This window comes from Brachyhypopomus gauderio, chromosome 2, assembly GCF_052324685.1.
Source record: "Brachyhypopomus gauderio isolate BG-103 chromosome 2, BGAUD_0.2, whole genome shotgun sequence".
NCBI lineage: Eukaryota > Metazoa > Chordata > Actinopteri > Gymnotiformes > Hypopomidae > Brachyhypopomus > Brachyhypopomus gauderio.
Window position 1 is genome coordinate 43,830,976 of NC_135212.1, and position 27,199 is coordinate 43,858,174.

The 27,199-nt window shown below is 46.5% G+C and overlaps 1 protein-coding gene across 2 annotated transcripts in view; it reads right to left on the bottom strand.

The window, feature by feature from the left end:
• Positions 1-8,128: 8,128 nt before the first annotated feature.
• aatka (apoptosis-associated tyrosine kinase a) overlaps positions 8,129-27,199 on the bottom strand; it is a 33,285-nt gene continuing 14,214 nt past the window's right edge. The window contains exons 2-14 of one of the 2 annotated variants that reach the window (XM_076996783.1): positions 22,623-22,756; positions 18,772-18,913; positions 15,325-15,404; positions 14,872-14,990; positions 14,600-14,687; positions 14,183-14,316; positions 13,760-13,844; positions 13,521-13,642; positions 13,220-13,369; positions 9,245-12,527; positions 8,982-9,126; positions 8,583-8,780; positions 8,129-8,429 (exon numbers count right to left, since the gene is read on the bottom strand). In XM_076996783.1, the coding sequence (XP_076852898.1) occupies positions 8,401-8,429; positions 8,583-8,780; positions 8,982-9,126; positions 9,245-12,527; positions 13,220-13,369; positions 13,521-13,642; positions 13,760-13,844; positions 14,183-14,316; positions 14,600-14,687; positions 14,872-14,990; positions 15,325-15,404; positions 18,772-18,913; positions 22,623-22,756 (4,709 nt within the window). In that variant the 3' untranslated portion in view covers positions 8,129-8,400. Of the gene's footprint in view, positions 8,430-8,582; positions 8,781-8,981; positions 9,127-9,244; positions 12,528-13,219; positions 13,370-13,520; positions 13,643-13,759; positions 13,845-14,182; positions 14,317-14,599; positions 14,688-14,871; positions 14,991-15,324; positions 15,405-15,722; positions 16,395-18,771; positions 18,914-22,622; positions 22,757-27,199 lie in introns of those variants that run through there. The other variant, XM_076996784.1, reaches the window with a different exon arrangement.

The window sequence follows — 27,199 nt, forward strand, 5'->3', positions numbered from 1 at the left end:
CACTTTCCTTCTGCTTCAGTCGTGCGGACCTTTTTTCTTTTTTTTCACCCCCTGTGTTCTTGAAACAGCGTTTCCGTGGCAGCCCTTACGTCTTACACTGTGCAGCCCAGAGGGTGTGTCACTTTTGAACGTTGTGAGATCACTTTCACATCACCCCCCCCCCCCCCACTCCACTCCACACTGTTTTGTTCTTAAAGGACTGAGTAGGACAATTTCACTCACGCACACACACGCACATGCACACATTATGAGTCATTTGTCCACAAGACAAGCAGGCCATGTGACAGTAACTTATGACAATAATGGGGTGGGAATACGGCGTCGGCTTGTGGTGATATGCACTCAGTCTGCCTACCTGTGTGAAAGCAATGTGTGACAAAAGCAAGCTCTTAAATCCCCAAGCCCTTCCAGACCTGCTCTGGCACAGGTCTCTGTGTGGCCCTGTGAAAAACGACGTCAATCTTCCCTCAGAGACGCAGGAAGCTCCTCCCACTTCTGCGTGGCTGTGTTCTGAACCGGTCAGCTGACATGTCCTCTGGAGCCGTGCTATGGTTGCCCTGCGTGCCGATGTACCTTTTCTTTGTCTCCTTTTAAAATGCTTTTCTTTTTCTTGTGAAATGAATAAAAATGCAGAAAAGTCAGTGTAAGGAAAACTTTCCATCAAAATATGCATGCTATGGAGGAGCTTCAGAACCATGGTGAACATTGACCTTGAATGTATTGTGACTTTTTACAAAAGTATATATATATATATATATATATATATATATATATATATATATATATATATATATATATATATATATATATATAAAACAAGTAGTGTTTTATTTATATATATATATATATATATATATATATATATATATATATATATATATATATATATATATATAAATATAAATTTATTATGGTTGTTAATTTGTTGCACTTCCTCTCAGCTGGAATAAACATGCTACAATGTTCTCTGTTCCCACGCCCCACAAATCCAATGCTTGTTTACCACCTTTACTACTGACTACAGTGCTGTTCATATGTTCTGTGTGTGTGCGCACACATGTGTTCTTCCGTGTGCCGTGCACGCAGTTTGGTGTGTCTGCAAATGTGCGTCTGCACTTTGTGTGTCTGTGCTGGTGGGGTGTGCTTTTGCGTCTTGTTTGGAACGTGTAGAATAGTATTTTCAGTGTGGGTGTGTGCACGCGCGTGTGTGTGTTATTTTCTATTGGACACTGGCAATATATGGGATCTCGTACTCGAATGTATTTTGTTGTGAAATGTAGTGACTTAATTGGACAAAGCCAAATCAAAGCAAAGCTGACGGACTGCTATGGGCAGACTCTTCATTTTGCACTATATTTTTGAACCCATGTCATTACTTTTAGAAGTGTTTATTTACTCATGTATAAGCATAGGGTTGGAATGTCTTTCATCCATCTGAGCCAGTGTCAAACTCCAGACACCATACCACGAAATTAGTAACCTCCAGCCACCCTTCACACAAAACAGACTAACGCTCATCTGAGTGCGGTGGAAATATTGCCATGCATAGCCCCTAGTCTGAGCTGAGCTCCGGTACAAACCCATGGACTCTCTTTACCTTCCAGTTTGGGTCCTGAATTGTCCCGGTTCTGAGTGTGCAGGACCTCCGTAAGTCACCTGCCTCCATCGCTGCTCAGCCAACCAATCATGTCCTCTCTCTCTCTTTCTCGTGTTCTCTGCTCTCATTGGCTGTCTGGCATTAATGGGCTGGTGGGGCTTCACAGCTCTGTTTTACTTTTCCCTCATTCTGTCACCGGCCTCTCTGGTTGGTTCTCTTTCCTTGTGGTGTAATTTGTACCAGCCAATCAGACAGGTCATTGGTTGCCAGGAAATGGTGTTTTCATGGAGGCAATGTGTGGGCACTGGAGGTAACCCGAAATCTAATTCTGCATGCCTATCAATGCTAACAAAAGTAAACACTAGCACCTAGTTGACAGTGTCGTTCCATTTGCATGCCTGCTCAAGACACCCCCCATAGAAACCTCTTCGAGTACTTTGTTCATAAGTATATGTCAAATGAATCACTGTATGCCTTTCAGCAGTACTCTACCAAATTCAGAGCTTAGGTTAACCGTGTATAGATGTTATAATGGTAATAGTAATGATATCTGAAGAGATGTCTGATGACGGCAGTGGCAGACCAGAGTGTACCACGACACATATATTGACGACATTTGTTGACCCCCTCTCCTTTTCCAGTGACCGCTCCCTGGAGGGCTACCTCAGATCAAACATGATGGATGACCACACTGCTTCACTCTTCTACTAGAGAGGCCTGCACATGGCTGGCTCTCTGCTGCCCCCTCCTGCTCAGTGCTCACTGGTGCACAAGCACAGCTTAAAGACTCTGAGCCAGCAGGGATAGTCCTGCGCTCTAAGGATTAAAGTAATGTCACCCAAAGCTTTATAACTTGCCATGTAGTGTGAGATCTCGATGTATAACATTGACATTCGCCAACGTCATGCAGAGCCTCTCTGACAGGAGGCAGCTGTGTCTGCAGGAGACATTTTTATAGATCAGTGCTCTTAATTATTCAATGCCATAATTATGATGTACAGTTTTGTGTGCTGGTTCAGGCTTTTGATAAAAACTAAATAAATACATAATTATTATTATAATATATATATATATATATATATATATATATATATATATATATATATATATATATATATATATATATATATATATATATATATATATATATATATATATACACACACATATATATATATATATATATATATATATACACATATATATAAAAAGGAGAAACGCTAGTGACATACAAGAAAGAATGTATCCTCATCAAAATTGAAATTCTTCACATTGTTGCTGCATTTTCTTTCATCTTACTTTTCGTTGTGGTGGGCCTTTGTCTTTGTTTGTGTTGGGGGTAACCAGTAGACCTTAGCTTTGTGTTCGGTATAATGAGAGGGGAGGGGCTCTCCTTCCGCCCAGCTCCGCCTCCCCCGGCCGATCCTGTAGGAAGCTGCTGTAAATAGACTTCACTAGGACGAGCCCCCACCTTCGGGCTGCAACCTTGCAGATGCATAAAGCTTCAGTTAAAAAGCTCTAGCAGTTCCAGTTGCTCACCTCAGTCTGGGGAGACTTGTACAGTAGATCCTCCATGTGTAGTGACCGCCAGCAGGGGTCTGTGCCTTCTGATGCAGGCCGCAGTGTTTCGGCACTGAGGTCAGTCTGAATGTTGTATGACAAAGGCAAAAGTAGCCAGACTCTCTTGTATTCTTGTTGCTTATGTTGGATTTTGTTTACTATAGGTATCACAGAATGGGTGAAGCGATGTAGTGTTTTGTTTGTTTGTTTACTCATGCTGTTATTGTTTTTGGCTGCTTACAAAAATATCTCAATTTTAAATATCTTCATTTATTCCTCCGGTTAATACTGCTTTGTAACGTTTGGAAATAGATTTACGGGGCTATAATGCACATGCACAATTTAAAAATTTACAGTTAGTGTAAATACGCGTTTATTTTTTCTGTTTCCTAACTAAAATATTCGACAAGTACATGTCAGTGTTGAGCAGAGAGATTCTAGCAGATGTTCGTCTTTTTAGAGATGGTCCCCCTCTTAACGGAGACTTCCACTCAAAAGCACGAAACTATACTATGTAAGATTTGAATTCATTATTCTGTCAGACACCAGAGCCCCATGCGGAACATTCCAACTATTAAAACCTGAAACTCTGGGGTTCAAATATTTGTTTTCCAGCCAATCAAGGTGCGTGTGTTTCACTACAATATGCCGGACAGACTGATGCTCCAGTACTGGCAAAGGTATTTAAAAGATATTTTAGAAGTATGAAACTGTTGAAGCCGACTGAGTGACTGTAACTACTATCAAAAAGCCTATTTTTAAATGTATGAAAAGGTTTGGTTTCAGAAGTTTGTTTCATGTTTCTTTACACATAACTTAATAGAGCTAAGATATGGGTGTACTTCTACGAATACCACAGCATTTCTTTTGCTGCTTCTAGTTTAAATCCTACATAGTATAACCTTAAAAGCTTCTACCTACTTGCAGTGTGTCCTGGCCTCATCAGAGTGTTGGGAAGTCTAGCTGGAATTATGGTAAAGGTGTGTATGTGTGTGTGTGTATGTGTGCGTGTGCACATGTGGATGTGTGAGTTAAAACGTAGGCTGACATTTTATGTACCTGTTTTGGCTTTTTGTCTGTGGTGTTCTCTTATTTATGTTCCTGCATTTTACAAACGTTCTTTTCCTTAATGAAATAAAATGAATGAAAGCAAATGTAGTTTCCGTGCTTGATTCAGGTATGTAGGCCTGCAATTTCTAAACTCAGTCAACACACATTTCTACACAGTCAACAGCTAAATACAAATGTCGGTGGAACATTTAGAAATTAAAGTCACCATCCAGAAAAAAAGCATCAAATGAATAAATACACAAACCAAACATTTGGATTAAATTTCTGATGCATAAGGACAAATTGGGTTTGGTTTATTTTTTTTTTTTTAGAGTACTACAGCCGGCAAGTATGGAGAGAAATGAAACAAAAGACATGATGTTACTACAGGTGCAGGGACAGGTTCCCCACACTAGCACGCTGGGGTAGGACAACTCACTAGGCTCCCGATCATTGGGTCCCACACTGGCAGTTTATGTACACTGCCATGGTTTATGCTCTATGAAGCACTGATATGTGACGCACCGTAAAAAATATGTGCAGAGCTGCACGCTTCCACAGATTAGAAAACGCCTGTGAGGTCCATAGAAACAGTGTAGCACGAAAGCCTGTATGGAAGTGTTGGCACGGTGCTAGGGTGGACATGACCTGTGCAGCTGTAGTAAGACCAGATATCGTACACGTATATGTCTGCAGTGAGGAACGTTACAGAGAACGCCTTAGAACGTCAGCTCACTAACACACAACTGGAGATGTGCAGAAACGGAGTGACGTCCACATACCCTCAGTCCGTTGAGAATGATGCGATTCGTTTGACCGGCTCTCCTGATGCTGTCTCTACACTGATACACTCAGACAGAATACAGAATAATGAGGATCCAGCTTCATATGTCACAAGGTACATCTGAAACTCAGGGGCAGGAGCTGCCATTGGTTGTGATGGGTCTTGTGGTTTTAAAGAACAAAGCCAACAAATAATAATAATAATAGCAGCCAAATACATCCAAATGGCAAATTATATATATATATATATATATATATATATATATATATATATATATATATATATATATATATATATATATATATACTGAAAGTTTGTGAACCACCCAAACATTGTCATAGTTTAAAAAAATAATTTTAATAAGGGACACAGAATAAAGATATATATTTTTATTATTTATTCAACAAAGGTAAATTAAAAAAACTGAAAATCTGCCAAAGGCAAATGTATGGGAACCCTTAGTTAATGAGCTACTGTCTTACACAACTCTTGTTTCTACTTAATCCCTTCGTCTCTTACCAGGTTATGTTTTGTCTATTTTGGTGAATTGTTTTGAGACATACTGCATCATTTAGCTCAGCCGTGATAAAATCTACATGGGTAAAAAGCTAAATGCTCTTTAAAACCCAGATAAAAATCCCATTTAAGACAACTTAGTTTCTATCTTAATAGCTAGGGGACTTAATTAATAAAACTCTTAAAATGTAGCTAGCTAGCTACGTTTAAAGAGCTTTACTACTTAAGTTCTGTTCAACGGAATGAGAAACTGTATAACACAACTGTTATAGCTAAAAAGAGTCCCGCGTAAAATAATTTGTGCAGAAACACTTCTGTTGTGTTGTGTGGTTGGATTCGCAGCATTTCTGATTTTGCAGCGCGTTTCTCAACTGTAGGGCACGCATCGTCATTTTGATGCATTCGCGTATTTGCTGCACGTTTTTCCTTTGCAGTGCGATCAACTTTCGGGGCCACCGTATTAATAGCTTGCAGCCATTACTTCAACCAAACGTCTTCTGTAACCACAACTGAGTGTCCCACAACTGCATTTTGGGATTTTTGCAGAACTCTGCAGGTGAGAGGGGTTGGTGGGACATGTATCTTGCCACAGCATTTCTATGGGATTGAGGTCCAGACTTTGAATGGTCCAATCCAGAGTGCAAATCTTCTTTCTCTTAAGCCGTTCCTTAGTAGTTTTCTGGAATGCTTTGTGTTGATGTTCTGTTGCATAATCCATTTCTGTCCCAGCTTCAACTCTCTGACTGATAATATGGAGTCACCCAGGCCCGGAGGCAGAACACGGGCCCAGACCTTCACATTTCCACAGCCATGGTTCGCTGTTGGGAGGTTCTTTATATGCAGTGTTGATTTTTTTCCCAAATATGGCACATGTGATTTTGGTCAGGTTTGTCCAAGTGCTCTCTGGCAAAGTTTAAATGGGCACCTTTGTTCTTTCTTGAGAGCAGAGGCTTCCTATTAGGAACTCTCCTAAGAATGCCATAACCATTTATTTTTTGCATGACTGTAGATGCATGTATGTTTATCCCAGATACTCTCTGGACATGATGTGTGGCTTAGCCTTTACCTGAATTATTATTTCTCTGGTGCTTCTTGGTGTTCATTTTGATGCCCGTCCACATCTGAGTTGCTGTGATGTGGAGTGCCCTCCATTTTGAAAATTATTTGTCTTACAGTGGATGGATGGAGCTGGACTCTTTTGGATATGGTCTTGTAGGTTTCCCCAGACTGATGGGCTGTCACCACCTTCTTCCAGATGTGAGCTTTACGCCTTGGCACGACAGTGGTTTAGTTGGCAGCTGTGGATCATTTACTTTTGCACATGCTCTGATTTCATGTTTCATGTGATCTGCTGGCAACTCGCACATTTCCCTCAAAACAAGTAAATGGAATTGATGAACGTAAACCTGACATTTCATATACAAACACCGGTGATGATAAGAGAATTGAGGTAAAACAACAGAAACATTTAAATTACTCAAGGAGTTCACAAACTTTCAAGCAGCACAATATATGTTTCTTAATTTCTCAGAGAAATCTGTCCTGTATTGATTCTCATGAAAGACCCACTGATAAGCAATATCACCCAACTGAAACACGAAGTTATTTGCCAAAATTGTCATTATCCATAAAAAAAACATAACCAGATAGGTATTCTCTAATCAACATGTGGTATTTTTGATTATACTCACCCTGTCGAGACAATATGGTGGTACAGGCTCTAGTACTGTAGCAAATTAGAAAAGAACACCATCACTAGTCCTATTTACAGCTTAACCCCAAGTGTGCAGTTTTGGTGTGCAAAATGGGCACTAAAATACACTAAGGTTTAACAAATCAAGGGCGTGCAGATATAGCACCCCTTCAATTATCCATCCCCTCCTTAACCAATGTGAAGATGAGTTTTCACTAACAAAGACTAACACTATTGAGAGGAAATGGATTGTGATAAACCTGAACTGGATCTGGATGGACACAAACAACCATCCTAACATTGTTTGAAGTGTGAGTTTATGTATGACCTCTAGGTTTCAACAAAGGAAGTGTTAATCTTTCATCTTTTAGGTGTATAGCAGCACAAAGAAGGAATGGAAATGGTTGTTTCCAAAACAAGGAAACATGTCAAACACAAGTATCATTGTAAAGTGACTTAATATTTGATTCAATATGTACCAATTTTACATCCTTCATACAATTTACCTGAGCTACAATATAGCTTAAAGTTGTCAGATGTGATTGCCTCCAAAGAAAACTGACCTTGAATTCAAGGGGTGTTTATTTCTAGGGCTTTATATATCATAGAGGCATATTCCTACACCCTTAAGAGTTTTTTTACACAGAGAAAAAGTTGTTTTGTTTGGGTAGTCACAGCAATATTTCCTGTCTCTGTGTTGTTTTACCTATTGGATTCCACACAAATGATTTAATAAGCATCTGAAAGATCTGACCAATGAGTGATAAGATGGAACTCTAAACCAATCAGAAGTGCAGCAATGCAACCAATCCCTTTACTGTTGACTGTAAAGAAATTATTTGTTGCTCTTGAGTGTTGATGCTGTATGTTGCAAATAATTGTATAATTATTTTATATCTTATTAAATAAGGATTATCATTACATTACATAAAACTCTTCAGATACATATAGATTTATTTTTCTGTTCTTTTAAATGTTGTCCTAATCAGACTATGTCTTTCTACTACCATCTGTCTAGGGACACAAGGTTTGCTAACATCATTCCACTATAGTATGAGGCACTGTGTCCGAAAAAGATATCGGATTCAGGGGAAACCTTCGTCCCAGACATTAAATAATATAACAAAGAGAATCTACTGCCTGCTCAGGCCAGAATGATTCTGGATGTGTTGTTCTTCAAAAGAGTTCAAGATGGCCTTCTCACTCTTGGTCTCCATCAGCATTGCTTCCTGCGTGAAGATAAAACAAGCATAATGTGCTTTATTCAAGTTATATGCAATATGACTGCATAAAAACAAATCTCCCATGTGTGTTTAATGTAGCTTAGAGAGATGTATATTGTAGTCTGTTCATAGAGATCACTGAGCCAGGCGTGCACTAACCTCCCATGGAGTCCATGTCTGAGTCAGATACATGTGTAATGGAGAACCGGGAAACGCTGAAGCGTGAAAACTGGGGTGCTGGTTTCTCCTCGGGAGATCTGGCTGGAGAGTTGGGTGGGGTGTTGAGTCCGTCCGAGGGAGCTTCCAATGATGGACTAGGCATCAGAGGATAGTCTTCCCCCCACTCAAAGGCCCTGCCTGTTCAGTAAGAGGGCCGATAATGTCCAAGCATGTCATTTTGAGACGTTTGTATCTTGTAGCAATAACATTTCAGAGATAATCGGGGGTTAGTGACATTAGTTTGGGAGGCTTGCAGTGTGCCTTTATTTTGGCATTTGTTTTTGTTGTTTTTGTAATTATTTGAATATATTAGAATTCAAACTCAAACATAATGCTTACTTTCTTCTGAGATATTCTTGTCTGAGGACTTATCAGAATGACTGAATTTCTTCTGTGGTTGAGGGTGCGTGCCCTCTGCCTGGGGGCAATCAGACTCTGCTCCTGGGGGGAAAGTGTACTCCGACAGCTCCCCTGTAGGGCTCTCCTGCAACGATGCAGCGATGATGTCAAATTGAGATTTCTGAAGCAATTTCATACATGCAAAAAAGTAAGTTATGACCTCCAACATCAATAACCATTACCAGATATGCACCACAACTGACCTGGTCGAACAGGAACACGGTGACGTCATCGAAAAAGGAGACTGCTTTTTTTTTGCGGTCCAGCTCGTCACAAAAAGACTGTGTGAGGAGGGTCGGCATTTTGAGGAGACTGCGGAGGTGCCGAGCACTGCTCCGCTCGCTCACCACCACAGGCACGGTGGTGAACTCCTCCTCACTCTCGTCACTTTGCTCCTGCACGTTATAGCTACGCAGCTCCTCGTCAGACTCATCGCTGTCATCAGAGTCTTCCTCGTCTGCTTCTTCACCGTTTCCTAGGGGTGCTGGCATGTCCATGTCCTCTGGTAAAACAGGCAGGATGTTGTCCAAAGAACTGTCCTGCTTAACTCTCAAAAGTGCCTGATCAATGTGGTCCTCTTCTACTATTAATTCTTCTTCCACTCCATCCGTCTCCTCACCCTTGCCATCCTCTAGATTGTCGTCGCCATTCTCAGAGTCTTCACTTCCAGCATCTTTTGAGATCTCCCTGCTGAACTCCACTATGGTGGAGTCTGAACCCAGGGAGTCTGCAGATGAAAAGCCCTTGGCGGCACCATTAGCTTGGTCCTCTGTGGCTGTGGCTTCCTGGGTTGTGGATGAGTCTTCAGAGGCTGTGCTGGAGAAGCAATCTGAACCTGGCTCATCTCCAGAATGATCAGATTCCAGCCCAAGGCCATCGTCTGGAGCAGACTCTTTGGTCAAACATCCCCCCATCTCTGGAGGAAAGGGGGACAACGTGGTGATCACTGGAGCTGAAGCAGGAAATGAAGCTAGATCAGACTCCATCTTCCTCTTCTCAAGACACAGCTGTTTGGCACTGAGCACAGCGTCATCTGTCAGCTGTGCAAAATGGCACTCCTCCTCCTTCTGACATGCTGAGCTGCTTCCATCTTCACGTGCGTTCCTTAGAGGGTTGTCCTTTGACGGTTTGTGTCCAAAGACATCGTCCTCCACCTGGTTATCGAAGAAAGTGCCCCCGCCTTCAGAAGGACTTTTGTCATTCTCTGCATCATAGTCTGAAAAGTAAGCCGAATCCCGGTACTGGTTTCTTTCACCCAGATTTGTCAGTATGAGGTTACTATTGCTAGTTGCAGTTGGAACTACAATGTCTTCAAGGTCCATCTGAAGGACCATTTCACACTCTGATTCCACACTGGTACTAAGGACTGGCTTTCCATCCAGGTCCTTCATGACAAACTCCGGAGACTCATTGTTCTCTGTGTCATAGCCACTGTCCAGTGATTTGGGCAGGATGGATGTATGGTAAACATCTGGACTGAAGGCCTCACAGGGGCTGCTACTGGAGGCAAGGTCAATAGCGTTTTCAGGTTCTCTGCGCAAGTGTCTGTCTGCTAGGTTAACATCACCTACTTCTGCATATTCCAGAGGAGAGTCTGGAAACACTCCAGAAGTAATATCAGTGATGTCTTCATCAGTGCAGTCATCAATGTCCACCAAGCTGATGCTAGAGCATCCAGACTCCATCCAGCTGTCTGCCATGTGACTGCTCTCGGAGACACGCTTGGATAGACCCTCAAGGCACAGAATCGTCTTCCCACAGGGTGCTGGATGGCCATCAGTTCGGAGACTAACGTCTTGTATAGGGCTTGTGCTTCTGTCAGAGAACAGTGCCTGTTTACTCACAGTTATCTCTGCTGGCCGAAAGAGTGCGTTTTTAGTGGCATAAGCTGACACTGGGAGGTGTATCGTACTCTCCGTGTTGAGCAGAATAGGAGTGGTCTTCTGTGCTGGGTTATTAATTTGGAGTTTTTCTGAGGATAAGGAAAATTTGGCAGAAGACTCTACCAAATGTATATATGATCCGCATTCCGAATCTGTGTATGGAACGTTAATGGCGGAGGAGTTGCTTTCTGCAGCCTCCATGTACGAGTGTGGATTAAGCGCACGGGAGAGGTTACTCGAGGAGTTATGCGTTACTGCTACTGGCCTGGACATCTGGCCATGGGAAGACGGGGTTGGCGTGGTGTGGCGTAAATCAAGGTAAGCGTCATGATATCCCCTGGCTTGTTTGCCATCAAAGTTTAAACTGTTGTTATTTGCAGAGTGATTTGAGGTCCAGTTAGTTGCTTCATTCTCTATAAACAGATTGCCATCATCCTCTGGACCAGCAGCACCCATTAGAAGGCCATCGCCTGCTTCAACCTCAATACTCATATAATGTGGCCTAGGCTTGTTCTTCCCTAGGCCGCCCATCATGTCGTAGTAGGTCTCGTTAGCCATGCTTTGTTCAGCAGTCCTCTGGTTGGCCTCCAGGTAGGGGTCACAGTGGCCCAGGCTGGGGCTGCTCAGTGAGACAGATACCCCACGTGGGTTCTCCTGTTCTTCTGCATTGTGGAGGCTTCCAGACCTGACATGATAGTCGAACGGTTGGCCTCTTTTTGAATTAACTTCCAATTCTTCTGAAAGTGGATTTTCACAGTAGAGTCTCTCTCTGTCGTTGGGACAGAAATATTGATTTGATTGTTCGACGGGTCCTAAGGGGCTCGATGTTCTTCTATGGAGTGACCCCAAAGTAAGAATAATAGTTGGGCTTTCGTCTGAATCACAGGCATTGCTTGTAGAGTCTTTTGCTGCTGACCAGTAGGTGGTGTTGGTTTGAACCTCTTTTGGAGTCTGTGTGTCACTCATCGAAAAGCTACTCTGGCTGGCCTCAACTCCTGGACTACAGTCAAAAGTGTCTTCCTCCAAATGTATATTGCATTCTATAGGTTCTTCAATGCGGATGTAATACTCACTACTCACAGACGGACTGTGCGCACTCAGAACTGGGACCACCCCAGGATGATCTGACTCATAGTATGAAGGAGAAACTCCCAAAGTGAGACCTTCCCCCCTGCAGTCTTCTGCAGTACTGCCAAGAGGGTAGTAGGTGTCCTGGTAATGTGGGTTGCTCCTTCCTAGAGGTCCACTGGCAGACGAGGAGCAATAGGGCCGTTCGAGCCGAGCCTGTTCCCACTTGTACTCAAAGTTGAGCCCATGGCTGGTCTCGGTGACTGTCAGAATATCGTCACCATTCTCGGAGTGGAAGCTGTCGGCTGTGAAGTGCTCCAGCAAAGGGAAGGATGAAGATGCTACCTCTGGCACAACTGGGGTTCTCTGGTCGCTGGCACTCTCCAGGCTGGGTCTGAGGGAGTTCCAGCGCTCCTCAAAGTCCTCCTCTGCCTCACTGCTGCCCTTGGCACACAGATAGTTCAGCAGCAAGTGGACCTCCTGTGCAACGGGCCTCTGTTCTGGTTGCAGCCAACAGAACTGCATCACCTCATACCTGCTCATACGGAAATGAGAGGACATTTGGGAACTGCATTTAGAACTTAAAATAAATCATTAAAACATAGTGTTTAGCACTATGCATGTGTTTATCTTTTAGCAAAATGAAACCTATTGCAGTAAGTGGATTATTATTATCAGTGGAAACAGTAGCATGGGTTAAACAGATGATGTGGACAACAGCCCAATGCTTATACAGCAAGAAACCTACATGGAAACTGAAGTTAAATGGCCTTGCATACACAGACAGAGGTCAGCCACTGTTCACAATGTACTAGAGGAAGGGCTGCTATGTCAATACACGGGACTGGTGTTGATTAAGTGGGCAGTGAATGGTAGTGCGTGGGATGAAAATTAATGACCAGAAAGTTCCAGGAAAGTCCAAATGTATGATAGATGAGCCTGCAGAAATGGGGAAATTAATGACTGACCACACTGGACCTGAGCAGTATTGATTTTTTGGACCATGCCAGAGGAATAATGGAGTGAACACCGGAGGGCATGTGTGTAAGAAAATACATTTACTGCTTTGGTTATATTTATTTCAGGAAACTGTTGGGGACTTGTTGACATGTCCAAGGTGGACACCACTGACTGGGTCATGTGTGGTTGAGGGAGAGCGATGGTGGACTTGCATGGTGAAGACGGGGGAGTGGTGGTGATTATGACTCTGGGGTTGAGATGACTCACCAGCGTTCAGACAGGGGCACTTTGAGCAAAGGCTTTGGCAGCTTTAACTGCTGTTCTTTCACAGCATAAGTCAACACCTGCCTATCAGAGTAGTGTCTGTATGGCTGGTTCCCCAGTTCAAACAGCTCCCAGATTGTCACGCCCAGCGACCTGTGCAGTGAGAAAACGGTATCTGTATTGCTGGTTTCCTGTATCTCTCTGAGGTTCAGCAAGGCATCAGTAATCTGCAAGTTATGTTGTTGCAAATGGCATTTTAATCTACCTCTTATGTCTAAGGCCGGCTTCTTGAGGCGTCTCTTACCAGACGTTGCTGGCCTTGGTCTGGTCCACCACTAGCAGATTACCGTGGACCTCGTCGATGAGCTCTGGGGCGATCCAGCGAAGTGGTATCCAAATCTGGTCTGCTGTCACAAAATAGTCATCCTAAAAAAGAGCAAAGCTTCAACTTCTCAGGTCATGTCGATGTAAGGGCAAGGCACGTCACCACGGTGAGGTCAGCCGAATGACCCCACAGCCCCGCCCAGGCCACCACTCGCTCACCTTGTACCTGCTGCGGGAGAGGCCGTAATCGCCGATCTTCACTGTCATCTCTGAGGTGAGGAGACAGTTCCTGAGAGCCAGGTCACTAGGGAATTGAGAAACGAGGAACACAAACGTGCACCATTACCCACAATCAGTATCACAGTCAGTAGAGTAATCAATTAATTCACAATTAAAACAGAGGATGCAGGCATGTGTCACACCCTTCCGCTGGACAGGGTGCATGCGGTTCAAAGCTGCCGGTGGGTAAAGGGTACACCCCCAGCAACAAAATCACTGATGCTGGAGTCTGTGAGAGGCACTCAGGCAGCACCAGGATATTGTTGCAGGGAGAGACCAGGAGAAAAAGAGCTGGACCCCAAGCAATGCACCAGGACAAAAAAAAAGAGGTAGAAACACAGTCAGCAGCCATCTCCGTCTCACCTGTGAATGTAATTGTGTTTGTGGAGGTATAGAAGACCAGAGGCAATTTCACATGCCATCTGCTGCAGGACTGAAGGGTCCGGGATGGCCGAGTCAGCCGCCCGGCAGCTGCGGAGGTATCCTTTAACATCTCCCTGAAACAGCCGAGAGCACGAAGTGCTGTATACCATAAGGTGTTTTCAGCCAATTGATCAGTCTGGCCAGCAGAGGGAGCATGAGCACTCTCGGCACATGCGTGAGAAGGGAATGCAGAACCAACAGCAGTTGTTTATTCAGACCACCTTACAACCCCCACCCTACTGGAATGCACTGTGTGTGTGTGTGTGTGTGTGTGTGTGTGTGTGTGTGTGTGTGTGTGTGTGTGTGTGTGTGTGTGTGTGTGTGTGTGTGTGTAACGGGCAGCAAGAGGAGACTTACCAAGGGGCAGTATTCCATAATCAGCAGATAGGGTGTGACCTCTGTACACTGGGCCAGGCACTGCAGGAGGGCAGGATGCTGGAGAGTACTGTTGCGCACACACACACACACACACACACACACACACACACACACACAAACACAGTCAGTATTCCTTCTGTTCTTAAAATCTTTGCTGCACAAAGGAATGGTAAAATTGATAATTTAGTAAAACACGGGAGAATGAAAAGACAGAGCGAGAGGGGGCGGTGCTGAACACAAAGGGGTCAGACCGGTACGGCTGGGCCTCGTTCAGGAACTGCATCTGGTCCTGGACACAGGCGCTGGCTTTCAGCTCCTTCACCACCACCTGAGTGCTGCTGAGTCCAGCGTTCACCTCTCCCAGCAAAACCTAAACACCACACACGCACACGTACGGCAGAGACACAACAAACACCCATGAGCCACCGTGCAGGCCAGCCAGCAGACTTACAAAGCCCACAGAGTGTGTGGAATCCGCCAGGCTGAAGACACCCAAGTAGTTCACACGTTTGAGGCTCGGACACTGCCTGCTGAGGCACAGTGGCTTTGGATGAGATCATCAGCGAATTACACACACATTCCTGCAGGCTCACAACAGGCCCGTGGTCAGTGCCAAGAGGGCAAGCGAGAACCCGGCTGCATCTGTAGCCCTGCCGTCTGAAATGCTGCGTTTGTGTCTGTGTTTGTTTGTGTGTTAGGCTTACCTTGCCAAACCAGTCATGGCCAATCTCCTTTAGGTAAAGGAGGCTGTGGCGTCCAATATCTGCTGACTTCAGCAGCTGAACTGAAACAGAGAAAAGGGAAGATATTGTATAAAATTGAAAGAATGCAGGCTCAGGAGAAGAGAAAATGTGACTTGTTTAACAATGAGCAATGCGTCAACACACAGCCAGTGGAGCCAAAGGGCCCAGGCTCCACGGCAACCAAAATGTAGTACTGCAAATCTGAGCTAATCAACACCCAAGCAGTGCCAGGCTGTTCTCAGATGGACAGTTTACAGGTAAACAGTCTCCAACATTTCACCTTCAGACAAAAGACACAAAGTTGTAAATGTTCATCGAGGCTTAAGATGATCTGGAAGGCTGCAGCAAAGCTCTCGTACCAGAAATGCTCCGAATCAGCACATCAAATTCGGACTGATCTCAGCTGATCTTCGTCATTTTGCTGCTGTTCTTGAAGAGCGGCTGTTCTTGTTAGACGACCACGGGGCGAGCGGGTTTCGGGAAGGGCGAAGCAGACCGGCGCTAGCCTGCTCGACACCCCCCGCTTGTGCCCGCTGCCCGGGGGCTTGACACCATGAGCTCTCGCACAGCTGAGAAAGCAGCCCGTCCCGTCCTTCCCAGTGGCCAAGAAAGCCCGGCTGGCCGGCAGCACAGCCTTCCAGAACATTCCCACACGTCCCGCGGCTGCAGCTACAAGCAGAAGTTGCCTGGCGTCTGCTACGGTTCTCGATGCATCCGTCCTGCACCGAAAGGCTCGGCCCGAAGGGTCGGAACTCGAAGAGTCCTGCCGCTCCGATGCCTGCCGGGCGTCTGCTCTCTCCGCTCCACGCAGAACATCTGCCACACCAAGCTCGCCGTCAGTGACTTAAGAGACACACAATAGCTCTGTCTTCACTGTGCTGCCTCTGTTCCTGTCTCGCAGCATAGCCGAGGCAGCCGGAATAAACAAACAGAGCTCTGTGCGCACCAGAAAGACCTCTGTCAGACACATGACCTCCCGCCACTGCAGACGCCACCACACACTCTCGCGCACACACACGCGCACGCTCACAGTTTATGTACGTGCTATTCCCCAGGCCTCTCTCACAATCGCCTCCCTGCACTATCACGGTTAAACCGTCTCCCTCCTCCTCCTCCTCCTCCTCTTCCTCCTCCTCCTCGCTGCTCCAGAGGTCACTCATTCCAGCAGCTCACACCCGCTCACGCTCCTCTCTGCGGCTAAATCGTCGCCTTTGTGAGGGCCACGGCAGGGCCTGGTACCCCCGGTACCAGCCTGGACACAAGGCCCATTCTCTGCTCCTCAGAGCCAGGATTGTCACAGTGATAACAGCCTCCCCCTGTGCTCCGTGCACTCAGCAGGGGACACAACTGTCTCTCTCTTTTCTGTCCTACTCTGGCCTTCAACTGGCTCTTTTATATCAGCCTTATGGAATCTGGGAGCTGTGCATTCTCACCCCACTCCTGGCATTCCCCGTGTAGGGGCCATATTTGAAACACATTAGAGGACTCTGGTATGGTGCACTGGAGAGAGACCTCAGTATCCCAGCACACACACACACACACACACACACAATTTGTCAAGGCTAGTGAGAGGACTTATTCTAACAATAGAGAATGTCAGAATGTGTAAATGTGCTAGTGCTATCAGTAACTTAAATGCTTCCAAGGAGTTATGGCCCCTGGCAGAAAGTGAATGCAAAGGCAAGTGTGCATTCTACGCATTTCTCTGTGTGGGTTTAGAAAGATTTAATCGGCAGCGCATTAAGTGCAGTAATATAGAGAATACATTTTCACAGGCAAATTATCAAGGCAATGTGAAGACATCACTGGAAGACAGACATTACAATATCTGGCCTGTGCTGGTGATGTAAGGGACACTGGGAGGCATGCAAATATGTACATGGGGTATCGCTGCTTCAAGTGTAGGCAGCAGCAGGAGGAAGAGGAGCGGGAGGAAGAATTAGAGTAGGATCCGGCCTGACTGCGACCAAGTCCTCCTCAGTCTAAAGGGAGACCCAGACCAACCTCTCCCCCTCCTCGCCCCGCAACACCTGGACCAATCACACAGTGGTAACTATGGACAACCAGAGGGAAGGGTGCTCATTGGCTGCCTGGCTGATTGGTCTCGGTCCAATCTCTGCCAGCGCTCCTTTTCTGGTTCCTCCCTCCGCACCCCCCCCCCCTCAAGCTCCACACAGACACTGTGCATGAGTCACAGAGTGAGTGTCTTGCACATACACTGCCTCACACACACTAGAGCCCCCACTCCATCAGCCATTCAATCTGCTGTTTATCTTGCAATGCAAACCCCCCCCCCCCCCCCCCCCCCCCTAAATCATTTATTCAAGGCATCTAGAGAGTGATCTGTTCATCACAGTTCAGGGCAATAGATGTCAGAAACGTCTATTTCCAGATCAGTCCCATCATTGTACAGAAACCCCATCCTTGTGTACACACATTGTGGTGTAAACAAGCCTAAGACAGCCAAACTGATAAGCCTATTCTTTACCATCACCACTCACTTTACCATCGGTGCTCCCATCTGTCTCTCCATCTCTCTGTCTCTATCCCTCTCCCTCATTCTCCCTTCTCTCTTGCTTTATGTTTCTCTCTCTCTCTCTCTCTCTCTCTCTCTCTCTCTCTCTCTCTCTCTCTCTCTCTCTCTCTCTCTCTCCCTCTCTCTCTCCCTCTCCTTGTCCCCTCCTCTCTCTCTCTTTCCTGCTCCTCGTTTTGTACATCACGCCATGGCGCCATCCTGTGGGTCAGCCCCATGCCACGTTCACAAAATTCAGATGTGTTGGACTCGCCACTCGCTGCCGTGTGCACTGGGGGCTCCAGCATTCTTCGGCCGTGTGTCCCGTCCCGTTCCTCATTGGGCCTCGGCCACCCTCTGCCTCACCACTGACCAATGAGCTCCAGAGAACCAACTGCCCCACATGTCAAACAGGTCTTTGTTTAAGCGCAGTATAAAAAGCCTGATTTTCCTTGTAACAGGAAAGACATATATCAATATTCCCCAGATATTGATCTGACATTTTGATTAATCATGACTGTGGTAAAAAAAATTGTACTTGGTGAAGAATAAATAAAAACCCATAAAAATAAAGCCTGTCCTCAGCCTGAAGAGGCTCCTCCCATGGTAGTACGTGGCCCCGCCCCCAACAGGCCAGTCAAAGTGGAGCCCCCGGTGGAGTGGAGGATGCAGTGTTTAACCTCTCACGCTGTGCTCATGAAGTGTGCTGCGTGTACCTTGGCCACTATAAGCAGATACACTGTTAGATGTATCGGACACATACTCTCTTGACATAGTCTTCCCAAACAAAGTTGACGAGAGTCCATAGAAAGAGTAAAGCTTTCAAACATCAGCAAACGAAGGTCAGCACGGCCGTGATATCGCTAGTGTAAGGAGCTGTATGAACAAACACTCACCTGATCTTCCAGGCTGTTTGGCCATGGGCAGTGAGACCTCGGTCAGGGGCAGGATGTAGACGTCTGGTGCATCCTGGGAGCCGGGCGAGGCCAGAGTGGACATGTCTGCCTGATACTCCTCACCCTCTGTGTTCTCAAACTCCTGCACACACACACACACACACACACACACACACACACACACACACACACACACGAGCGTGGAACACAAAGCCCCTGCACTGTTAAACTGCAGCTTTTGTTAAACACACGTCTCGCACGTATTCACAGGTAGCATCATGACGAAGACGATGGTCTGCGGTCTTCTGTAAGTAAGCCTTCCCCCCTCATTCTAGTGGCTGGCTCGGGGACGCAGCTAGCCTGCGTGAACACCGGAGAGCTTCTATTTCAGGACGAGATCTTCTCACATGCTCTCCTCTCTGAGAAGTAGACCGACTGCTTTGAGGTGAAATTGTTCCTCTTGTTTTTAAATCGGCAGGTGGCGGCCGCACCTTGTCTCCGGACCATCTTTCTGTCTTTGTTTAAATCTCACATTACCCAGATGATTCATTATTAGGCCAAGTTTCTTGGTACCACAAAACAGAAGATTTTCTGTCCCAGGAGTCTCCTGAAATATTACTTTAAAGTGGGTCTAGCCATTTTCTAAAAAAAAAAAAAAACAAAATATTGTTTTGTAAATATTTTGTTTTTTTTTCAGAATTTATTATAATTTAGTTGGATGACATTTATTCTCTAAACAGGCCAAACTGGAGATGAAATTGGTCCAGTACATTTTCAGCAGCACAACTGCCCTCTGTATTTCTCACACACAGGCTGCAACAGCAGTTCTAAGAGCCCAGAAGCAGAGTGAGTTTTAGAGCGGTGTTGTAAAGCATGTGGGTCTTCCTCTCACAACTGGGTAAACAACTTGCAGCAGTTACTTGAGTGCTTATTTGTGAAGCGCCTCAGCAGATTTGCAACACTGATAAATTCATGCAGGCTCATTAAGAACCACTTGAGAGTAAAGGCTAAATTGCAAACTAAATATCCTTTATATAACAAAATGTTAACGCCGCTACTAATAATTCATAACACTAGATTTCAGAATAAAGTATAAGAATATATTTTGTCTAGGTTGTAGTATGCAGTATAAGACAAGGTTGTAGTATATAGTATAAGACTACGGTGCAGTATGCAGTATATAGCTAGGGTGCAGTCATAGGCGTAGTAGTGGGGCGGAAAGTGGACCTGACTACCCAGGGCTTGAGTAGGGAGAGGGGCCCATTTTGCTCATGTGCCTCTTTTCTGGCATTTATAGGGGCCCACTGACATTGAGAGTGTACAGGGCCGAGAATTTGCTGCCACGCCCCTGGGTGCAGTATGCAGTATAAGACTAGGGTGCAGTATGCAGTATAAGACTAGGGTGCAGTATGCAGTATAAGACAAGGTTGTAGTATGCAGTATAAGACTAGGGTGCAGTATGCAGTATAAGACTAGGGTGCAGTATGCAGTATAAGACTAGGGTGCAGTATGCAGTATAAGACAAGGTTGTAGTATGCAGTATAAGACTAGGGTGCAGTATGCAGTATAAGACTAGGGTGCAGTATGCAGTATAAGACTAGGGTGCAGTATGCAGTATAAGACTAGGGTGCAGTATGCAGTATAAGACTAGGGTGCAGTATGCAGTATAAGACTGAGTCCTGCTGCGGTGTGTTTGCAGCTTGGTGCAGCGGACAGCTCTGCATGGGCTGGGGAACAGATGGAGTGGGAAGCCGCACTGGAAAACTGTGACCTGCCAAGGCCTTCCACCCCCTGTTTCTCTCTCTCTCTCTCTCTCTCTCTCTCTCTCTCTCTCTCTCTCTCTCTCTCTCTCTCCCCCCCTTCCCGCCCTCACTTCCTCCCTGTATGTGTTGATTCCCACACTCCTGTCTCTTCACATGCCCTTACCGACCCTAAACCAAGCAGTCATCCATACACGTGCATACAGACAGACACCTCTTAGCTAACATCTCCTGGTCTGTCACTGTCTAAACCCCTCCTTCCCAATCCACTCAGCACTGAGGAGAGCCCCCCCAACACACACACACACACACACACACACACACACACACACACACACACACAGCCCTCTGCCGCACTAAGACATGTCGCACCCGCTCCACAGACAGCCCCTCCAAACACCCACACCCTAACCCACCATCACTGTTACACAGCGAGGCTCCCAAACCTTCAGCATGAAAAAGCACAGCAGCACCAAGACAATGTACAAAAGACCACCATCTCAAAACCAGTGCACTCCAGTGACGGTGTGCACTACAGCACACGAGCCCCGCTGCACCATGGGACAGAAAGCAGGTTCATGTTAAGAGCTCATTTTCTGCACATATTCAGTGTAGTGCTCAACTGTACAGCATTAGATATCTGCAGCAAATACTCCATGCATGATGGCCTTGCACCCATAATCCCTGCATGTGTCTGAAAAGCTGGTCACCTCCCATGATGCACCTTTAAACCTCTTGACACCTCGGAGCTGTGGGCCCTGTGTAAGCCCTGCATTAGTATGGCATGCAGTACCTGGTGTGCTCTCACACTCTCATACTCTCATACTCTCACACCATGCCTGAGTCCTCTCAGGGAGGGGGGAATGCAACCTGCAGTGGATGAAGAACAGTCAACCGTGGCCAGAGCAGGAGAGGAGGGGGCGGGGCAGGAGAGGAGGGGGCGGGGCAGGACTACAGCAGATAGACGGTAGAGGCAAGAGAGTGCTTAACCAGAGTCTTTACATTCCATAACCCTCCTCCCTCTCTCGTTGTGTTGCAAAAAATGCCAGAGAAACAAGGTTGATGTCTCATTGTCTCTGTCTGTAGAGGCCATTATACTCACTAATGATAAACTGGTGGTCTGCATGGCCACACACACACACACACACACACACACACACACAGAGGCGTCTCTGCAGATTTTAGCCACCACCATCCTTATTACCAGTGGCATTGTGACATGTCTGACTCAACCAGCTTCACGGCCTGTCATATACAGGCTCGCGTGGATGAGACGGGGACAAACGATCCACCCACTCATGCGGACACACACACACACACACACACACACAAAAATAGCTCTCTTACTGCTATAAAGGCAGCAGGTACACCCCCATTATGTCCCTCAGGTCCGTACTGATAAGGCTTGGCAAACTAAATGAGCGGGTACTGTTGGGACAGCTCCTGCTCGATGTAACACTGCTACAGCAGCCGCTCCACCGGGCCGACAGGGCCCGGCCTGCCAGGGGCATAAACACCTCCCCACTCTGCCCTGCTCCCTGATCCACACCTGCATCTGCACTGGTGCATGGCAGCACTATCTTTGATCACTCCTCCTCCTCCTCCTCCTCCTCCTCCTCCAGACCACGACCTCAGAGACACTGACACAGGACCAGCACGAATGCACAAATTGGCTGAGCAGTGCAGTAGTCTAAGAACCCCCCCCCCCCCCCCCCCCCCCCCCCAGGTTCTGTCCGCCTCTCTTTCTTTCTTTCATCTCGGCATTCTGTCACACAGTGTGTTGATAAATGTCATATAGTCTGTATCTTTTACAAGTGCGGTAAAACAACAGTAAAAAATGTTCCTCACTCTAGGCCTTTTAGTGGCGAACCTCTGAAAGACAAGCACACCATGAGAAATGTTATGACCCCCATTAAAAAATCAGGAGGCAGGAATGTAGAGCCAAAGTAAGAGCTGAAAAATTAATTCTTCATCCAATTTTTTTTTTCACTATTTCACTCTGATGGACGAGTGGAGCTCGTGGGGGAGGGGCCAAGGGGAGGGGCCAGGGGGAGGGGCCAGGGGGAGGGGCCAGTGTGATGGGCTGCTCACCTTGAAGCTGATGTCCCCTTTCTTGCAGCACAGGCAGGCCAGCATGAGGAAGACGAAGGTGAAGAGGCCAGAGAAGGAGACGGCCACCACGGCCAGCGAGGACGGCCACGACAGCTCGCTCAGGGGGGCGCCACCTGCAGGACACGAGGAGAGAGGCGCGATCGTCACCGCAGAGGCACACGCTCACAACGCTGCTTTCACAGTCTCTCAGCACCTTGAGAACATCGATGGCAGACGAGAGGTGCAATAAAAAAATCAAACGTGTGTGTGGCGTAGCACTTGACACGGCCGAGAAAGCACTGCACTGTGTCCTATTCTTCCAGGGCCAAGATGGAAAGACACTGCCGTAGCCCTTTTAAAGTCTATTCATTTCCCAGGCCTGAATTCAGTCAATTTATCTAAATGTTTCATAACACGCTGTAAAACAGCGTACGCCTCCCGGTGGCTGATTTAATTTGGTGGGCGCAGCATGCGAGCCGCGTTTCTTTGCCTCCTCCAAGAACATGATGGAAATGGTGGTAATGGTGGTAAATGGAGACTAAATCTGCTCCTTTTCCCGAAATCAGCCCCGAAACACAAGCTACGGGTTTTGCTCTGATGAAAAAAAAGCAAAAATTCACAAGGCTAACCCTCAGAGATTTCCATGAGAAGACTCATCTAGAAGACTTGTCTTAATTAAATCACATCACTTTGTATAATCAGTAAAAGTGAAAATATTGTGCTTATTCTTGAAAGTAAATTTAGGTAAGAGGAATCCAAACTGCTGTGTAATGGGCAGTGTGCTAGTGAGGGCCTTCGGTATGGTGGCGTTTGATTGGCCGAGTGTTGAGAGATGATGAAATGACAAAGTGGAGGCTCTGTCCAATAAGGAGCGAGTACTTTTCACACACTGTCAGGGAGCTGAGATGGAAGCTGCCGGGCCAGATGTCACAGTTTGGAGTGTTCAGATTTAATCTGATTTTCACTCAAAATATCCAGCTGGCACACAAGACACGGTAGTGTGAAAGTACACACGCTGATACACACTCAAACACCAGCACACACACACACAGACTGATACACACTCAAACACCAGCACACACACACACACACTGATACACACTCAAACACCAGCATGCACACACGCGTGTTCAAAACATCCTCAAAAAGAACAACACACGCACACACACACACATCACCAGCTGACACACAAGAGCAGAGTTATACATACCCTGCGTGGCAGTATCAGACAGCATTAGTGCACTGGAGTCTATCTTAAAACACAAGCTGCCTTACCCCGGTCACACATCGCCATGGTAACAGCCTGCTTGGCTGACCCATCGTATTTGATGGGCTCGTGCAGTGCACAAAATCTGCCTGCAACCCCCATTTATCACAACGCCATTCCAGATTAATGCTGATTCAGAACCAGCTGGGCATGGAGGTGCTTCTTTCCCTCTCTCCTTCTCTTACACACGCATCATCGCCACACACACGGACATACACACCAGCACACATGCTGCACACAACAGATCTGTGAGAGAGTGAGTAGATGGGAGAGTGATAGTGAGAGAGGGGGTAAACAGAGTGAAACAGAGTGAAAACTAGTACTCGTGTGTAAAAGTCAGAGCGTGAATACGTTCATGTAGGCATATCCTAGTCTGTCTATGCCCGTGTGCGTGTGTGTGTGTGCGCATACACACAGCAGCTGGAGAGATGTTCTTTACGGTCTACTGCAACACAGCACTGTGACTCAGAGCTCCAGCCTGATGTACACACCCACACCCACACCCACACACACACACACACACACACACACACACACACACACACAAAACCATTGCTCATTCTCATTGAACTCCCTCTCTTTACACCCTTCTCAACCCACAAGCCAAGCAATCAGAAACACAGTGCTAAATCGTGAGCTATCTCCCTGTTTCCCCTGGGACAGTCATATAACACTGGCCGTCTCTTGGCATGCTTTCATTAAAGCAGCGCCACTCCACGCCACGCAGAAATCCCCCCAGCCCCTTCGGCCTATAAATATTTGAGAAGTGCATATTATTGCTCTCCAGCTCGCTGTGAAACCAGAGTAAACAACACAAGGATGGCTCAGCTCACGTGTGGGGAGGGAACTGCCTCGTCCCAGACTGGGTGAGCGACCCGACGTCCTGCTCCTGCTGGCTTAACGATTTGGGGAGGGGCTGGGGGTGGGGCTGGGGGCGGGGCTCCTTCTGTCTGCAGCTGTCTTGATCACCCACTTGTGAGGGAAGCTGCACTGAAGTTCTGCTGGGCAGCTCACAGGTGGAGGTAGCCACTTGTGGGCGGAGTCCCGCAGGCTGGAGGGAGGGGTCAGGCGTATCAGCAGGCATATCAGGATCAACACGTGGCCACAAATCACGGGGCGACGACGAAGGGGCGGAGCGTATAAACCTGGCTAGTGTCACCACGGCAACGTTCAGACAGACTTGCACAATCCAGCAAGCTTGAGCAGCAGCTGGAAGAGACGAGTGACTGGCTCCTACCACCGGTGGCCAGAGGGGGCGCTCTCCTCCAGGCTCCTCGTGTGGTCAGGCACGTGCTCTCTATGAACATGTATGCCGTGGAAGCCCACAGCACAGTACACAGATTTTAATTAACTTCTTAATCTCCAGAGTTATTCATAATGGCACATTATTTAGTAACCTCTGTGAATTATTAACAGCTACATTGAAGCTAATATGCTATGGTAAACAATTTCAAGAGGGTTAAAATATGCATCCACCAGCATGTTCAGGGGTGTAAGAGGTTAGCAAGCACTCTGCATTAAACATCAGCTGAAGTGGTTTGTAAAAATAAATGCATAAATAAGTGAAGCCTATTAAAAGAATTGTTAATGCAGAAATAGCATTACTCCATGACAAGAATTAGTGGGAGGTGTTGCTTGCCTATACGTTTCCCTAATTTCTCTTGAGGAAATGTTATATTAGCAGCCACTCACAATACCACACAGAAAATAAATAGTATTAAAACATTGTCACCGTTTTAGAAATTGCATTGATGCAAGTTAGTAATGCCACTGTTTCTAGTGAAGTAACCAGTCACGTCATAGCCAGTTCATCATGGACTGCGTGGCTTGCAGTACAAATAACTGGGAGACTACGAGTCCCACCCATACAGGCCCACTGGAGCCGGGAGTGCTGTTCAGATGGCAGGGTTGTGGTTCTGCACAGACCCGGGGAAGCACAGCTCTGTTGTGGACACTGGGCAGCGTGAGGCCTCCCTGAGCTCCAGGGAGGACAAGCAAGTAGTCATGGCACCAGTGAGCAGAGGGCCATTGCCTGGGTAGTGGTGTGTATAGAGACATATTCCTCCCACAGCACTGCAGCTGCCTGGGTCCCCATAACCCCTAACAATAGTGCCTGCTTGTGGAGGTCTTTTAAGTCTACCTCTGCATCTCTTTCCCTTCTCTCTCTCTATATATATTGCCACACACACATACATTCTCTTTCTGCCTACTGGGTACCAACAGCAGCATGCAAAGCTAGACAGCACTGCAATCAAAATCCTTAGAACAACGGCAGAGAGCGGAAGCAGAGAGAAGATTGAGAGACAGAGGACAAGAGACAGGAGCAACGAGAGAAAGGTATATGAGCACAGGGACAGGGTAATGCCTGATGGAGCACAGCATGCTCTTTTCTGAGGGTGTGAGTACGTCAAGAGGAAAACCTCTCTATGCCCATCTATCTCTTGCATCAGGTGCCTAGCAACGCACAGATGCACTTGCCCTAGTTGACAGCAGTGTGTCCGTGGGCAACAGTGTGGCTGAATGCCCCGTGGCTTCGGCACCGCTCCTTGTTCAGAGCCATGGCACGGCTGACCTTTCCTGATGGCTGTAAAGCAGAGTGCATCAGGGACCAGCTCTGCAGAGGCAGGACCGCTGGCATTTCCAGAGAGGCCTGGGGCACAGGCAATTCACCCCTGGCCCAGCACATCCTGCGACAGGCACCGCGTCCACAATGGTCTGGGTTTGGACTCAAATAAATAGCCTTAGTGAGAAAAATACCCTCTGATTTTCCCCTGCTTGTAGCACTGGAGAGGAACTGATGCTGACACCAGTCTTCTGTCTACCTGAGAAGGGGTGGAGCCTTAGAGGTGCGGGGGAGGGGAATAGGGCAACGCCCACTGCAAAACCAGATTTGACACAACAACAACTGAAGGAGCAGTCATGGTTTGTCATGACTCGTTCTCAGCATGCTGCCTTTGTGGATAACATGGAGAGGATGGATGAAAATGGAAGGGGATTTTTATTAAAACATTCAATGCATCCAGTAGCCTATACGCAATGCCTTAGTAACATATTCAAAAAGGTTTATAAGGTACTCTGGGCTCGTCATTAGATGTTATAATGGTGCAGTATAACACTTAAACATACATATTTTGCCTTCTTATAAATTACTGGAGACACCAGTGCTATACAGCTTTAACAAGTGTTATGGTAAACAAACACACTACTCATAATTCAAATTAAACATTAGATTATAGACCCAATATAGCACAAACGTGGCTCCACACTGTCCTCAGAATGAAAGAGGTAACAGTAAAAGGAAGGAGGATCA